This window comes from Toxorhynchites rutilus, chromosome 3 (assembly GCF_029784135.1).
Source record: "Toxorhynchites rutilus septentrionalis strain SRP chromosome 3, ASM2978413v1, whole genome shotgun sequence".
Classification (NCBI taxonomy): domain Eukaryota; kingdom Metazoa; phylum Arthropoda; class Insecta; order Diptera; family Culicidae; genus Toxorhynchites; species Toxorhynchites rutilus.
In genome coordinates this window covers 17,921,740-17,940,067 of record NC_073746.1, presented here as the reverse complement: position 1 = coordinate 17,940,067, position 18,328 = coordinate 17,921,740, and the positions used below count along the sequence as shown (strand labels likewise).

Sequence of the window (18,328 nt, the reverse complement as noted above, 5' to 3'; positions counted from 1 at the left end):
TCAACAAGAGCCAAAGGTTGTACCGCTCATGACAACTCTACACGAACTGATGATTGCGCCGGCTAGTGACCATTCTACCCTGGATTCCTCGAGTCGAGAAAGACGCACCACGCTAGATATGGGGTACAGACTAGGGGGGCGTTGCTGATTAATGATCAGCTGCATCCCAATAGGAAGTATCCCGTGTCGGGCACACGTACAGAGCATTGGAGACAGCAACATCCCAATTACGAAAACACTTGTAATACTAACCATGAATTATTCATCTTAAGTTTACTGTTACAAACCACGCAAGCCATTGGCTGTTTTCTTCTAGGTCACCATAATTTTCCACGTGAAAAATGAGCGCATTTTATGAATTAAATTCGTAGTCCTGTATCAACAAAGCGGTCGTGTTTCGGACACAACCCCCCCGGTACAATTTCTCAATATGACTGAATTCTTGAGTCGTGGGAAATCGTGCCGTTATCATACCAATAAAAGCATTGTAACATCCAGTATTTAGCACATCACTGAAAATATACCTTCTGGTTGCAAAAAATATCCAGCTGTCATCCAAGGTGTATAACGTTATGACCAAACGTCACAATTACCCAAGATTGCTGAAGGAGTTTCAAGCAGTGTTGGAGGAGGTGCGAAAGAATCCAACCAATGAACCAATTTTGTTCAAACACATGACTCGGTTGAACTTTTGTCAGAGAACCATGATTAACATCTATCGTGTGGCCATGGCATCGGCGATCGTAGCAGCTCTCACAGTATCGGTGATCACCAAGGAATTAATCTTGATTATGGAACTGTACATACCATTTGTGGACGCAAACACTTATTTCGGTTATGCCGTGACTACGCTTATGCATATTTATTTCATGAAAGTTGCAGCTATGATGTTTCCAGGATTCGACTGTTTCTTCATGATCTCAATTCTCCCGATTAGAGCCACTATCGATGCGATTGAAAATGAAAAATGTGAATTAAATCAATTGCTGGCCGAAGAAGCTTTCTCGAAGGAAATGGACGAAAAAATACGAAGAATTTGTCACATCCATCAAAAATTAGTCTAATACAAAAAAAAAAGGTGGATGATCATTACTGCGGACACAACTGGGTTTTAATGACGGCCAATCCAAATAACTCAATACTGTATATTGGGAACATATATCGCCACTAAGGTGAGAGCCAATGTCTAAATCGAAAGCTTTAGTGCAAAAATTTTACTTCCAGAACAAGCGGATGAATGAGATTGCGTATACGATCGACTTTTACAAAATGCCCACACGTCATCAGCGGAGTATTTCTTTGATGCTTCATCGGGCTCAGAATGCCACCGAAATGACCTCTGGTGGAATCGTACCGTTGAATATGGAAACATACGCTGAGGTGATGAATCGAGTTTTTTTTTTCATGATGGCTGAATTACACGTCCCAACTGTTTCTATTCCAGGTGTTGAAAGGGATGTACTCTTATATAACTATACTTGCAACGATGATGGATAAATCGTATTAATTGATATTTCAATGTAGGAACTGCACCCATTCAATCACTGGTTTTTACGAGAACGAAAAATTAATAGAATTATTAATAACATTAAAAATATCATTACATTTCGCACAGTAGTGTATGCACGTAATTTTGAATAAAATATTTCTGAGGCATCAACAAGATTATATTATATAAGACATTCCTCTGATGGATGACACATGGATTTTTTTTCTGCGAATTGGTTGCAATTTCACGGAGAGTTAAAAAAAAATTATCGTTACTTGGATAGTCTAAAAGGTTTGTGTGTCAGGTTTTTTCAGGTCACAAAGTGTTCAACGCAGGATCACATCACTTCATAATCAATAAATTGATTTTTTTCTCTTTTTACGAATTGTTGTATGCAACTATGTAACCGCATTTTTAGCGTAGGATTACGAATTTAATGCACTCAATTCACTTGTTTATCATCTTCCGATGCTATTTTCGGAAGAAACACGATTTCATAAATAGCTGCTTTGTTAAACGCGTTCAATTTTGATATTCGTCGTCGCACCCTTCATTCGCACTATTTCCTTCGAATTCCGACATTCCGCACAAACTACGGCCACAATGAGCTAATTAGTATGTATCGTGTGTTCAAGGTGAAGGTGGAAGCAAGCCTGTGTAGCAGTATAGGTAAAAAGACGTGTAAAAATGGTGTAATAGTGTTTATGAGAGAAGAACAATTTGTTTCGTTTGTTTTGATATTTGTAAGCAAATAGATCAGTGAATTGAATTGATCAGACAGTGTGGCGCTTCACTGACACGAGTCTTAGAATACATTTGAAAAAAAATAACAATTCAATACTGAAGTTAAATGTATGAACAATTGAAAATATAAATATATATAGAAGGTGGATTTGCATATGAAGTAAAATTCTGAGCGTAACATGATTTTATTTATATTTAATTTATAACACAACCGAATTGGGGCTCTTTTGTTATCAACAAGTTCTTCCGCACAGTAACTCGATATTGATAATTCCACAATATTTTCCTTCGTTGATCGTATTGTTTTCACATACTCACGATGGAGAGCTCTTTTCGTTGGCCGAGGCATTTTGATTGAATGTAATACTTTTCCGTTTACTATTTTTGACAGCACAGGCAGCCGTGGCAGTGTTCCGAGCTCTGCAATACAATTTTCTTAACCAATGTTCAAGTTGCTAAAACTTGCATTATAGACCCATTGAACGTAAAAATAATAATTGTATTGATATCAACACAATTTCATTTTATTGATTTTCATGACATGAAACGCTATGACTCAGGAATAACATTTTATTGAGTGGTTTTTATATCTGTTTCAATGATGTTGTCTAGCATCGTTGTCGAAAAAATAAAGATGTTTTCACCAATTCAAACAAAACCATTGCGGAAAATTGAAAAATGAAATGTTAACTTTCAGAGCACTAGCTCAAGTTTTACGACGTTTTCCACTATACATTGCGACGGTAGATGAAAATTTAATATTTGGTGAGTACTCGATTAGATTTTGGTTAATATTACTTGGTGGGGAGTCAAACGCAAACGATCATTTTCTTCACACTGTTTCGCAAAATTATTGATTTTCGGGCGAGGGGTAAGGGAGGGAGATGAAAGAAATGAGCGCCATTGTGGCAGCCATTTGTGGCTAGCTTACGCCTTCACCTTAAGGTGAAATTCTAATCGATTACTTACAAGATGTTGAATTTTCATCTGCTGTCGCACTGTATAGTGAAAAACGTCGGAAAAACTCTAGCAAGTGCTCTGAAAGTTAAATTTTCGTTTTTCAATCTTCGGCATTGGTTTTGTTTGTATTGGTGAAAGCATCGTTATTTTTTCGACACTGATGCCAGACAACATCATCGAAACAGCTATAAAAACCACTCAATAAAATGTTATTTGTGAGTCATAGCGTTTCATGTCATGAAAATCAATAGAATGAAATTGTGTTGATATCAATACAATTATTATTTTTACGTTTAATGGGTCTATAATGTATGTTTTAGCAACTTTAACATTGGGTAAGAAAATTGTATCGCAGAGCTCGGAACACTGTCACGGCTGCCTATGCTCTCAAAAACAGTAAACGGAAAAGTATTACATTCAATCAAAATTAAGGCTCTCCAACGTGAATATGTGAAAACAATACGATCAACGAAGGAAAATATTAAGGAATTATCAACATCGAGTTACTATGCGGAAGAACCAAATTAATACCTAAAGACCCCCAATTCGCATGTGTTATAAATTTGCTCATGTTACGCTCGCGTATAATCAGAATTTTGCTTCATATGCAAATGCACCTTCTATATATATATTTATATTTGCAATTGTTCATCGGAACATATCGTTCATACATTTAACTTTAGTATTGAATTGTTATTTTTTTTCAAATGTATTCAAACACTCGTGTCAATGAAGCGCCACACAGTCTGATAAGTAAATTGATCTATTTACGTGTGCTTTGCTCTTCTCTCACAAACACTATTACCCCATTTTTACTCGTGGGTTTACCTATACTACTACAATGGCTAGCTTCCACCTTCACCTTAATCGTTGTTATTGTGTTTTTGATTTCCATTTGTCCCGCTCTGCTAATAAAAGTAGGTTTCGTAAAGTGCTCCGTTAGTTTAGTTTAGCTTATTATATTGTCTCCCATTGGTTTAGTCTATGTTTACCATTAAGTAGAATAAGATATTTGATGTTTAATGTAAGTACAGTATGTGTCATTAGGATTATTTAAATCTGTTGATGCTTAAAAAGAGGAGGTTTTATGCCCATTTAAGAAAAAAAGGCTTGAATGAGCCACACTTAAATGGGCTTTTCCCTCACTCCAAATAATTAAAAAAATTAAATAAATAAATATGAGCTCTGGGGCTGTTCACATACCTCGTGGACAAGAAATGCTCGATTTTAGACACCCACTCCCCCTCCGCGGACAAGCGTGAACATTTACTATACCCCCTGCCCATGGTGACCGCGTGGACATTTCTCTATTTTTGGAAAAAAAAGGTCACAGGAGGGTTGTGTCCGAGACACGACCGCATATGTGACGTAGGATTCCGTTCGGCTATCTGTGACATGCTGATTTCGGAATTTTGTTTGAAAAATTCCATCGATAAACTCTTTGATATTGATTTGGTGATCCTGAAAAAAAAAACCCTTGTTGGGTGTCCTTTTTCACTCCACTTGTGTTACAACCGAGTAACATGAGATGGATTTATATTCTAGTTGCTAGAATTAATCATATCATTCACCTTACTAACAATACAAAAATGCCCCCGACTTGCAATGCCGATTCCGTCTTGGTTTTGTAGTCTGTGTTAAGGAAACGTATTTTGGTGGGAATAAAATCGACCGTGCCAGAACGAATCAACCAATCGGAACGCGAGATTTCCATTGAGATAATGCTTGAGATTTTTTATAATGCTTGATAGTTAGTTTCTTAAAATATATTATTTTATTCATTTTCACTGTAATGAATTGTTATGGAGCTTATGGAACTTTCGTAAAGCTACCAGAAAATGACTGGACAATGAATGTGAGTACAAGAGGAAGTTTGTATCTTCGATTTCAACCAATCAGAATGCGGTATTTCTATTTGGATAACGGTTAAGATTTTTCAAAAGTTCGATAGTTACCCTTATTCGTACATTAAATAATAACCAAATACTCGAAAAAAAAAACAATCCAATTTCCAGGGCGATCAAAAAATTATAGTTACGAAACAATTATTTCTAAAGTTTCGAAGGATTCTAAAATAATATCCGAAGCTTAATAAAACAATAACGTAGTCCAACGCCAACAATTTTTTCGATTTTTTCGAACAATAACACCATATGAAAAATTTAATAGACGTACAGCAATTCTCGTGTCAGGAGAAAATGACCACGAACCTGGCATTCAGCCGAAGCAACAAGTCCAGGAAAGCGCATTGCGTCGGATAGTGAGAAGTAATTAAAATTTTCCGGAAGCCAATTCGAATTGCATTCGTGACAACAAAATGCAACAAACGTGTGGGAAATCGGGCCCCTCAGTATTGTCCAAGATGCGGTACGAATCGAGCGTGAAACTCGAAAAGTCGGTGGCTGCCGTTCGACGGCTGGCCAAATACATTGGCTGTGATGTTCTGGATCCGAACTATCGGTTGAACAAACGTTCGATTAATATGCTATCGCAGATGGCATTCGGCTACATGATGATAGCCTATTCGTGCTGGAGGGAGCGACACGATGCGTTGGTGGCACTGAGAGTATGGCTGATTGTTGCAAAGGCCGTCCAGGCAGCGTCCAAGTTTGTTAACGTCGTCACCAAGCGTCACGACTATCCGATCTTGTTGGGCGAACTCAAGGCAGTACTGAGTGAGGCACAGGACAATCCTAGCAATGAGCCAATTTTGATCAAACACATGGCTCGGCTGAATTTTTGGCAGAACACGATGCTCAGGGCCTATTGGACGGCCGTGACGCTGGTAATGATTTCGAGTATTCTGCTAACATTGATTACTGGTGAATATATTCTGATTTTTGAACTGTACATTCCGTTCGTTGATGAGAAAACATTGTACGGATATATTGCGACCACCGCTTGCCATACGTTGTTCATGATAATCACTGTTACCATATATCCAGCATTCGATAGTTTCTTCATGATTTTATGTCTCCCGATTGGGATGTTTGTCGAGACGATTGAAAATGAAATAGGTGAATTGAACCAACTGCTTGCCGAACAGGGAACGTTGAAGCGGGAAGAGATAGATGAAAAATTACGAAGGATTTATCGTATCCATCAAATGCTAGTCGACCTTCAAACCAGGGTGGCAGATCATTACTCCGGACATAACTGGGTTTTGGTCACTGCCAATATGATCGGGATGGTGTGCAGCGTATTTTTGGCTTACATCAAAAGGTACTATCCCGCGTACGGAATGTTGGTCGCAATGGTGGATCAATTATCGCAATACTGTATTCTGGGAACATACATTACGACGAAGGTGAGAGTGTTCCATTGAGAGTAAAACTTTCACACCATACTTTACTTCCAGAATCAGCAGATGGTCGAAATTGTGTACACAATCGACTTTTACCAACTGGCACCAAACCAACAGCGGATGGTTGCGCTGATGCTTCACCGGGCTCAGAATGCCACCGAAATGACCGCTGGTCGAATCATACCATTGAATATGGAAACCTACGTCGAGGTTAGGGATTGATCTTTGGTGCCTGTTGTCTTATATGTTTTATATACTTCTATTTCAGGTTCTGAAAGCAATATATTCCTATATAACTATACTGTCAAGGATGGTGGATTAATCAGATTAATAATGGAATAAACGTTGAACACGTTGAAAAAACACGTAATTCGCGAGAAACAATATATGTGCGAGATTCACAAATGATATTCAGTAGTTAAACTAGTTACAAATTGATAAACATGTATTCGCACGTTTGCTTGTTTGCACGACGTTAATGATAGAATGGTTCTGAAGCATATTCATCATTTTTGTTTTTTTAATGATTTTCTCCGAAATATTTGTTTTAGTGGTTCTACTATCAATTATTCTTTGAATTCAAAGCCAATTCAAAGAATACGCATGCGACCCCATGTGTTGAGCAGTTGTACTAACCTAGATAGTGCGGACTCGAGATGAAGAATAGAAGGTGAGAAGATTCACGGGTTTTGGTTGTGTTGAACTTTGATTGTGTTAGTAGCCAGGAAGATAGGAAGTTCACACACCAGGCATACCAGTCAGTTACCTAAATGGTACAAAATTGAATGTGTCAACGAATAACGTTGAAGGGGATATACAGAAGCTAATTACAGAAACAACAGAACATTTCACCAACTGAAATGTTTAATTTTTTCTTTGATTTCAGAAATAGTATTCTAACGTCTACTATGTTTGGATTCTAGAGTAACTTCATGGAGGTTTGACTTTTGTCAGCAATTATATTCACTTTTTTCACAATTAGGGTGCTGAAAACTTCAGTCGTCTGAAACTAAGACGCAAGCGGAAAACTTTTCTTCACAATCTAAGTCATACGGAGTCAATTAAATTTATTTTCAAGTTCATTTTACATGTTTTTTAACTTGGAACCTTTTCTCCCATGCACTGTCAAATGTTTATCCGTAAAAGGAACAAAAGCTTGTGTGACTCTGACTTTGTTCGTTTACGTTTTTGGTCGACGTAACGAGAAGTAAAATTAAATTTAAATTAAGTTTAGAAAATACTGAAATTTCAGTTTCTGTTAAAATGTCGGGCCCTTATGATTTTGAACGCTAGCATTGATTTAGGGAAAAAAAAACTAGTGCGTTCATTTCATTTGCTTATTTTTACTTTCAATTACAACACTTTCCCTATGTAGTCGACTATTATAAGAAAACTAACATACATAAACAAAATCTGCGACGTCACAGATTTAAAAAATCTTCCCACCTTTCATTTTCTATCTTGATTAAAACGGCTGTCAAAAAAGATCCAATTGTCAAAAGAGATTGAACGAACCGGAGTGTTATTTTTCTCATGATAATCAACACTATGAAAAAGATATTGTTATCAAAGGCAAAAATAATTAAACTTATAACATGAACGAACTACATTTTTCCGTCAATAGTTTAATTGGCCATTGTATCTCTGGAAGATCATCTCATATTGCTAAACTGACCAGACGTCCCGCGTTACGCGGGACAGTCCCGCATTTCAACAAAATGTCCCGCGTAAGATTCCGTCCCGCGAAATGTCCCGCATTTGGCAAAATAAACGAAAATGTCCCGCGATATCAATGTATTTCAATATCACAATTTGATCATGTTGATTTTCTTAAATGGATGAACCTCAAAAGAAACTTTTATTTGGCAGACTGTTCAAGAGCGCTTCCAATGCATTCAAAGATTAATACGTTGAGCTGGTTTTATCGCACCGACATTGGGCTTTTTGTTTAGAGAGGGTCAACTGGAAGCGACAGCAACAAAATCGGAAAATGATTTTTATAAAAGTCCCCTATTGATTCGCATGGACCAACGTGAGTCAGACGAAAAATTCATCTTTGGTCCCTTAGCTCGGTCAGGGCTTAACGTTTGAAAGAAGCCGGAAGTCGACATGAAGAGGCAGAGTTGTTTGATGAAGTATTGTAAATGCAACGCTGGGCGGCCTTACGGAAGTTGGCCGGAACCTGAAACATGGCGGATGAAAAAATGTATATTGCCGTGTTATTCTACTTTTTCGTGGCTTTGGTGGTCGTCTGTCTCTCTATTTTAGCCATTCGCCCAAAAGTTCGGGCGCAGCTGGGGAATGTTGGGAAGTTTGGTGGCCTTCGCGACAATGTTTATCTCCAGCCGTTTCGTTCGTTGAATTCTAGCATCACCTAATTCTCGTTCTTGTTCTTTCTTGTTTTTTGTGTCCCGCGTTAGACCACTGACCATCTGGTCACTTTACATATTGCAAGGTACCAGCCAAGAACACACCGGTATTTCTCTGACTAGGTTGATTGGTTTTTTCACCAACAACTTGCAGCGCAGCGTTGGACACCTTCATTTTAGCAAAGTTAGAGAGTGATAGCGAATTCGTTTTTGTTCAGTTCCAACCTAACCGTTGTCAAAACGTTTTTTTTATTCACTCATTTTGAACCTAGTTTCGTACTAGGTTCAACCCGAAAGCTGTTGGGTTCGCACTGAGACGTTTCACGGGTTCGCACTCGGGTCCACCAATACAACTATACTGAACTGTCAAGTTCCGAGTATTGTTTTGGAAAATCTAAAAATAAAGACATTTTCATAGTCTGTTGCTTTTGCATAGGCCTGTTGCTTTTGCTTTTGTATTATTGGAATCGTAATCCAATTCGGATTCTGACTTTGAAGGGTATATTCGCGTAGACGGCATTAAGCTTCGTGTGCTTTCATTGGGAGGCAAAAATAAATATGGATTTTCAGGTGGAGTAGACATGCTTTTAAAATAAAAATTATGAATGAAAATTTACTTTTACGTATCGTATATGTTGAAATAAGAGTTTTTTTTTCCGAAATTTCAAAAACATATTAAACGAAAACTGTGTCTGATAATGATTGTATATTATAACTAGCAAACTTCGTCCCGCCTAAAATTTATTTTTCGTTATCACATCCACGTTCATGGGTCCAATCGCACAACTGTTCATTGATTGATCTTCTCATCTACCCTTTAAAATAATTTTATACTATAAAATTTCAGTACTTCTACCAAAACTCGACATTATAATATCAAATTATTATCAGACACAATTCTCGTGTAAGATTTTTCACCCACTTGCAAATAACATGTTTCTTCGTTACATGGAATAAATGTTTTATACAGAAAATATGATAGAATAAAGATAGCCCTAAATCAGACAATTCTTTCCTCGAGTTTTGCTCTTATCAACACATCCGGCGATCCTTTTTTTCATATAGATAGAAGAAGATATAGGAGTGCGTTTCATCACATTAAAATCCAGTTTCGAACCGAACAAAGATCAATTTCGCTAGCGCAAACATCAAATGGACTAACAGCACTTGTCACTATGTAATTGTAGAACATATGGGAATTTAATTTTCCGAATTTTCCCTTTTTTCCTTCAGAGTTTTCCAAAAATTTTCAATTGTCATGTTTGGTTGGAATATTTTTGGTTGAAATATGTGTAATATTTTTATGGGACCCCCTTCTCCATTCCAGAGGAGGGAGGGGTGTCATTCTATTATAGAAACATTTCTCATACCCAAAAACCCTCACATCTCAAATTGTACTTGATTCGTTTTTGAATTATGCAGAAATTTGTGTTTCATTTGTATGGTAGCTTTCCCTTAGAGAGGAGGGGGGGGGGGGATGGAGAGTATAACCATAATAGAAACATTTATTGTATCCTAAAATCTCAATATGCCTAATTTGGTTTCATTTGCTTGATTAATTCTCGAGTGATGCTGCAATTTGTGTTTCATTTGTATGGCAGCCCCCATTTAGAGAAAAGGGAGGAGTATCTAACCACCATAGAAACATTTATTGCACCCTAAAACCTCAATATGCTCAATTCGGTTTCATTTCCTTGATTAATTCCCGAGTAATGTTGAAATTTGTGTTTAATTTGCATAGCAGCCCACCCCCCTTAGAGAGGGGGAGGGGTCACAAACTATCACGAAAACCTTCCCCGGCCCCAAAAATCTCTACATACCAATTTTCATGTTGATCGTTTCAGTAGTTTCCGAGTCCATAAGAATCAGACAGACAGACAGACAGACAGATAAAAATCCATTTATATATATATAGATGGTAATTATTTGTGGAACAAACAGGAAATGTGTCGACAAATTGTTGAGTATGTATCAGGACAACATGTGTTAGGTAATCAAATAACATGAAGTAGAAATATTCATTTAAACTTTTATAAATTTACATTGCGCTTGGTCCTTCTGATCTGTAAACTGTAAATTTGTCATCGCAAATATAAACAAATCAGACTATATAACGCACACCAACAAATCGCATGAACCCGAAAACGTTTTTTGTATTACAGAGTCAGTTTGGAACTAACTCAGTTTCAAAAACGAATTCGCTGTGAGCTTCCTGACGCCACAGCGAAGCAATCTATAATTAAAATTATCTGAATGATATGTTTCATACAAGCAGAAAAACTACCTCTGATATTCAGTACAACATTTTGATGTTTTGAATTTGTCTCGAACAGATGGATAGCACTTCGCATGTCTTTTTGATGCTTTCGGAATTCCACAATAAGATTCTACGATGTTATCGGAATATGGATTAGAATCTTCCCGAATGAAATCCGCGTAATTACGATCTGCTAGTGCCGTTGATGAATAAAACGGTTAAGCAATCTGCGCATCGTGTTGATGATGGACGTAATCTTCTGAGTCTACTACCGTCTTAATTGTTGGGAAGGCATTATGGTTACTCGCGAGGTTTCCTTTCCGGTTGAAATGAAACGATGTATTTCTATCTAAAACCCTAAAAATGTGTATGAAAGGTTTGCTACACTTTTGGTTCTCAATAATTCAAACATCGTACTTGCTCCACAGATACGGGAACCCTTATTCGGAACCAAGGCGCCTCTATATATACCAGGTGAAACAATCATATGAAATGTACTTTCAGCCATATTGGAATTGCTGTCGGTATTGTTTACAAACAGCTCTGGTGAAAATCTCTACCCGGTTGGAAGAACAGGAAAATCATCAGAACGCTGCCGGCGGCTCTCTACAAACTGCTACGACGCTTATTCGAACGATGCCTGCTATGTTCGGATTTTGCGAATTTATGTGAAAAAGAAGGGATGATTTTGTAGAATTTCATTCTTATCCAGTTCATCCACTACTCTCGCATGAGAAAATGCAAAAATGGCGTATCCTAGTAATAACAAAACGAACAACCCCCGCTCCACAAACCTTAATCCTCTTCTTATTGAAGTGATGATGTTGCTTCACCTGTTATACATTTATACAAGCGCCTTGTTCGGAACTAGTTTGTCTTCTCCGCAAAAATCGACCCAGCTTACGCGAACATTTTCACTCGTATTCGCGCAGCTTTCCACTGAGCATCGCATTCTTAATGTCCACTTCCTTTGGTATAATATTTTTCCGAACTAAATAAAAACAAACAAAGTCAGAGTCACGTAAATGTTTACTTCTGCGATTTGAAAATATTCGAGAAAAAGTGGAACGAAGAGATGCCAGATGATTTTAAAAAAAAATCTGTCAAAACATGTGAATGTCTGTTACAAATGTGGAAAAGTCTGTGAAAGTGTGCAGATCTGTAGAAATGTCTTTTAACGTTAATTTTCACTGATTCATTAATACTTTGTGTATCGCGATGCACGTAAGATTGTATTTTGTAGATATATATACTAACTGACCCGGCAAACGTTGTTCTGCCATAAAAATTATTTTTAGTGAATATGTTGGTCATAAAATAAAAAAAATAACTTATGTGTTGTAAGTGTGTTTAAATGTGAAATGTTTTTGACTTTTGTGTTCATACTTGTGTTTTACATGCCGAGGTGTTCGGATTGAGCTGTGGTGAGAGATAGTCGAATGTGCTGCTCGCTGTGTCAGTTATTGTACCTTTTTGTCAAGAGGATCTAGGCTGTGCATCGGTTTGCTGGAAATATTTATGTTTCGTGCAAATATTTTTTCATTCCCGGCGTACAACTCTACGTTCATTCGTGTTCGTGCTGTTAGAAAAGTGCATGTGTATCAGTGAACTAATGTGTTACGTCGAAGCGGTGTAAGAGCAAAAAAAGAAAAATTCCCGTCTTATGAAAAATGCAAATCCAAGATGGCTTCCACTACAAAATGGCGTACTACATATTTTCTCAAAACCTCATTAATATGGGTATCAAATGAAAGGGCTCGACTAGTAGAACACAGTTATTTATGAAAATGCAAAAACAAGATGGCTGCCACTACCAAATGGCGGGCTACATATTTTCTCAAAACCAGATTAATATAGGTATCAAATAAAAGGGGTTTGAATAGTAGATCACAACAGATCATGAAAAATCCAAATCCAAGATGGCCGCTATCACAAAATAGCAAATTACTTTATTAAACGGTTTTATTTAGCTTGAACTGTTTGTATGTCTGTAGGATTGTCTCAAATTGATAGCAATTTGGCCAATAGGAGCTGACCGAATTTATAAAACATCTTTATATCAGCTGTCATTTTAAAACTGCTTATCTTGAAAAATCCAATTTGGCCGCCGCTACAAAATAGCTGATTCCATATCATCTCAAAAAAAAAGGATGATTGAGACATGTGTATCAAACGAACGAATTTGACTTGGAGAACACACTATGTATTTTCTGCAATCCACTCAATATTGGTATCAAATGAAATTATTAGACTGATAGAATTTAGTACAATGGTTTTATTGTAGAAAAATATTCTACTGAAACAGATAATGTACTAAAAACTAGAAAATAAAATAAGTAAAAAAAACTTTTTAAGTTAAACGGTTTAATTGTGATTAAACAAAACAATGTACTAAAAGCTGCAAAATAATTAGGCAAGTAGCAGTTAGCAGTTATCACACCTCTCCTTTATTAGTCTAGGGCAATGATAAGACTAAAATAAAATCGTGGGACGCGTTGGATTTCCATTATCCACAATTAGCGACTTCATCATATGTCCCACGATTTTATTTTAGTCTTATCAATGCCCTAGACTAATGAAGGAGAGGTGTGATAACTGCGAATTTTATTACATTGTTATGTTTAATCACAATTAAACCGTTTAACTTAAATTTTTTTTACTTATTTTATTTATTTCATGAATGTTTCTCGCCTGAACAAAATATAAATGTTCGAAAAGCTTATGAAAATAGCTTATAATTATGAAAATAGAAGATAATTATTATTCCATATACTGTTTACACCATTTCAACCGCGTAGTTGCGCATCTGTGGAAACTCAAAACATCAATTCTGATTCTGAGGTTTTAAAACAAGATGTATACGACGTACGACGCAATCGTGCAGGTACATAATTTTATATAATACTATGACGCAGCTATAATATGGAACAAAAAATACACAAAAAACTTTGACATTTTCCAACAATAATTAATGTCATTGATCCAACATCGTAGCCAGTACTGTTATATAAGAACAAATCCCTTTAAGTACCTAAAATAAGTTCAGAATATAAAAGTAGATTTATACATTGGCAAACAAAAATACATATTTACAACCTCAACGTACGTTTCCATATTCAACGGCGCGATCCGACCAGCGCTCATTTCGGAGGCGTTCTGAGCCCGATGAAGCATCAATACAATCATTCGCTGTTGACGTATTGATAGATTGTCAAAATTGATTGTGTAAACAAACTCAACCATTCGCTGGTTCTGAAAGTAAAATGTAAAATCAGAGCGCTCGATTTTAACTAGGTATTCTCACCTTTGCAGCGATGTATGTTCCTAAAACACAGTATTGCGAAATTTGAGCAAGCAAAGCGACCAACACTCCGTACGCTGGAAAGTAGTTTTTGATGTACGCCAAATACACGCTGCATACCATTCCGACCATATTGGCAGTCAACAGAATCCAGTTGTGTCCCGAGTAATGAGCATCCACCCTTGTCTCGAAGTCAACCAACATTTGATGGGTTCGATAAATCCTTTGTAATTTATCGTCTATTTGTTGATGTGCCTTTTTCGGCTAGTAACTGATTCAATTTTTTTTATTTCGTTCCCAACTGAATCGACAAAAGCTCCAATCGGAAGGCTTAAATCCATGAAGAAACTATCGAATGCCGGAAATACTGCGACTGTCACTATTAGAAAAATGATATGACAAACGGTAGTGACACAATATCCGAGGAATGTCTTCTCGTTGACGAACGGTATGTACAATTCCAATTTGAGGATGAATTCGCCGGTAATTGAAGGCAGTATGAGACTTGAACCTATCAACAACACAACGGCCGTACCGTAGGAACAGACCATAGTCTTCTGCCAAAAATTTAGTCGAACCATGAGCCCGAGCAATATTGGTTCATTGCTTAAATTCTTCTGCAACTCGTTCAACACAGCTTGAAGGTCACCCAACTAAAGTGGGTAGTTCTGGTATTTAATGAATACATTATAAAACTTAGAATTCGCCTGAACTGACTGTGAAACAGTGACAAAAATTTTAAGTCCTAAAGGGTGTGTCACATCAAATTGCATCACGGAAAAAAACGCTGTAGAAATTTAATTTTTAGGAATTATATCTTCAGCTTTCGCTTATAATCAGATAAGAGTGTATAGATCACGTTGGCCATGCTTCACTGTCAATTTTTCGTAAATTTCGGAAAAATGTCGTCGAACGAAAAAGAGCGTCGTGAATTAATCCTGTGCACTCATTTCGAGAATCCGGAGTTGTCACATCGGGACATCGGTAAGATGCTGGGAATCGTCCAATCCACGGTCAGCAGAGTACTAAAACGATACTTCGAGAACCTAACCATCGACCGGAAGGTGAAGAACGGCAAAAATGGATGCTCCGTCAGTGAAAAAGATCACAAGCGCGTAGTTAAGCAGTTTAGACGTGATCCGAGAAGTTCGGTCCGAGATGTCGCCAATAAGCTGAACTTGTCAAGTTCATTCGTCCAGCGGACCAAGCAGCGGGAGGGCCTGCGTACATACAAGTTCAGGAGGCTCCTAACCGCGACGAAAGGCATTGCCTGGTAATGGACGACAGAACCTACGTCAAAGCGGACTTTCGTCAGCTGCCGGGCCTGTTGTTCTTCTCCGCAGAGGATAAATTCAGCGTTCCGGAGGAGATTCGCAAGCAGAAACTATCCAAGTTTGCCAAAAAGTACATGGTGTGGCAAGCGATCTGCTCTTGCGGAAAGCGGAGCGCCCCCTTCGTGATGACCGGCACGGTAAACGGGCAGGTTTACCTTAAGGAGTGCCTACAGAAGCGCTTACTACCACTATTGAAGCAGCACGAGGGCCCGACCATCTTCTGGCCGGATCTCGCTTCGTGCCACTATTCAAAGGATGTGTTGGAGTGGTACGAAGCCAACGGGGTCACCTTCGTGCCAAAGGAAATGAACCCGCCCAACGCGCCGGAGCTTCGCCCAATAGAGAAATATTGGGCGATTATGAAGCAGGCCCTCCGGAAGAACCCAAAAGTTGTCAAATCGGAGGCGGACTTCAAGGGAAAATGGGTTTCTGTTCAAAAAAAAACTACAACCTGACATTGTACAGAACCTTATGGACGGGGTAAAGAGGAAGGTGCGAGCATACGGGCTTGGGTTCGAAGTATGAATAAAAAGAAAATGCCAAAAGTTGTTTAATAGTTTTTATTCTACTGTCTAAAATTTTCAAAAGGATCGGTCTACTGGGCGAATTTCTACAGCGTTTTTTCCGTGATGCAATTTGATGTGACACAACCTTTATTAACGCATCGTGGCGTTTGCTATCATCATCAGATAGCATATGATGGTAACCGTTAGTGAACAAACCGAACGTTTAGTCATCCGAAAATGAGGCACCAGAACATCATAGCCAGGAAAGGAGGCCAATCGATGAACGGCGGATACTTTCCACAGACAAAGAGCAATTACTTCTTAATCGCCGCAACTTACAAAATGCCCGTGACGTGGTCAGTAAGTGCAAAGTAATTAGAACTTTGTCATTCAGTGAGCCAATTTTAAAAATGTTTAATTCAACCCCATTCAATATCCTTGAACCATGGGAAAATGTGACACTGGTAGCATTCACTAATAGATCACGGCACGGATTCGCACTCAGTTCCGTTCAAGATGCGACACGACTCAACCGCGAAACTCGATAAATCAGTATCCGTTGTTCATCGGTTGGCCTCGTCTATTGGCTACGATGTTCTGGATCCGAACTTTCGGATGAACAAACGTTCGTATTGCATGCTGGCGATTCTCTCTGTAGTCTATCCGTTGATAGGTTGTTCATTTTGGAGACACAGACATGATGCGCTTATTGGGCTGAAAGTTTTCCTACTTTGCACGAAAGCAATCCAGGCACTGTCCAAGTTTTATAACGCGATCAACAGTCGTCGGAATTACCCGGTTTTACTAGACGAACTTCAAGCAGTGCTTGGCGAATTGCAGAAGAATCCAAGCAATGAATCGATTCTGCTCAAACACATGACACGGTTGAATTTCTGGCAGAAGACCATCGTGTACCTCTATCGTGTGGCCATGGCGTTGGCGCTGATTTTAGGTCTTGTACTGTCTGTGGTCAATGGTGAGTTTACGCTGGTTCTAGAGGTGCACATTCCGTTTGTGGACGAAAAAACATTTTTTGGATATATTGTGACTACCGCCTGTCATGGGATACTTGTAAATCTTGCCGCCATTGTATTCCCAGCATTCGACAGCTTCTTCATGATATTAAACCTTCCCATTGGAGCCTTTATCGACGCAATTGGAAATGAAATAGGTGAATTGAATCTATTACTTGTCGATGATGTTTCATCGAATCAGCAGCAAATTGAAGAAAAAATACAGAGAATTTATCGCGCCCATCAAATGCTGGTTGACTTCGAGACAAGGGTGGATAATCATTACTCGGGACATAACTGGATTTTGTTGACTGCTAATATGGTCGGAATGGTATGCAGCGTGTATTTGGCATACATAAAACGTTACTATACAGCGTACGGAGTGTTGGTCGCAATGATTGCCCAGATATCGCAATACTGTATTCTGGGAACTTATGTCGCTGCCAAGGTAGGAGAACCGAATTTGAATCAAATGCTTTCGTTCTACATTTTACTTCCAGAACCAGCGAATGGTCGAGTTTGTATATACAGTCAGTTTCTACAATCTATCAATACGTCATCAGCGAATGATTGCATTGATGCTCCATCGGGCTCAGAATGCCACCGAAATGTGCGCCGGACGAATAGTTCCATTGAATATGGAAACATACGTTGAGGTGATGGATGGAAAATTTGTGTTGGTCAATCTACTCATCCTAATTGGTTTTATTTCAGGTGTTGAAGGGGATGTATTCTTATATAACAATACTAGCAACTATGATGGATTGATCAAATAAAATAGCATTGAAATATGCGTTAAGCACATTGACCGACCCATTGTTTAATGTAATACTACATCTGTACAAGAATCTTGAATAACTATAAACCAAAAAATGTTATATATTGTGCTTATTATATTAGATCGATTAGAAGGTTCTATCCTGCATAGTTCAACTTTTTTAATAATTCGGTCCTATTTTGTTGACTCGATCGTTAGCTTAAAATCGTCAACACAAACTGCGCGTGATCGACTGTGACAGTCAGCTCAGGATCATAAACTTTATACATCTTT

General features: G+C 38.1%; 2 protein-coding genes across 2 annotated transcripts; both read left to right on the top strand.

Moving 5' to 3' along the window:
* Positions 1-5,555: 5,555 nt before the first annotated feature.
* Positions 5,556-6,949, top strand: LOC129772919 (odorant receptor 67d-like). The gene is made up of 3 exons (XM_055776450.1): positions 5,556-6,500; positions 6,552-6,707; positions 6,766-6,949. The coding sequence occupies exons 1-3, from the start codon at positions 5,556-5,558 to the stop codon at positions 6,817-6,819; spliced, it is 1,155 nt and encodes a 384-aa protein (XP_055632425.1). The 3' UTR covers positions 6,820-6,949.
* Positions 6,950-16,780: 9,831 nt separating this feature from the next.
* Positions 16,781-18,045, top strand: LOC129772918 (odorant receptor 67d-like). Its single transcript, XM_055776448.1, has 3 exons — positions 16,781-17,725; positions 17,778-17,933; positions 17,992-18,045. The coding sequence occupies exons 1-3, from the start codon at positions 16,781-16,783 to the stop codon at positions 18,043-18,045; spliced, it is 1,155 nt and encodes a 384-aa protein (XP_055632423.1).
* The last annotated feature ends 283 nt before the right edge of the window (positions 18,046-18,328 follow it).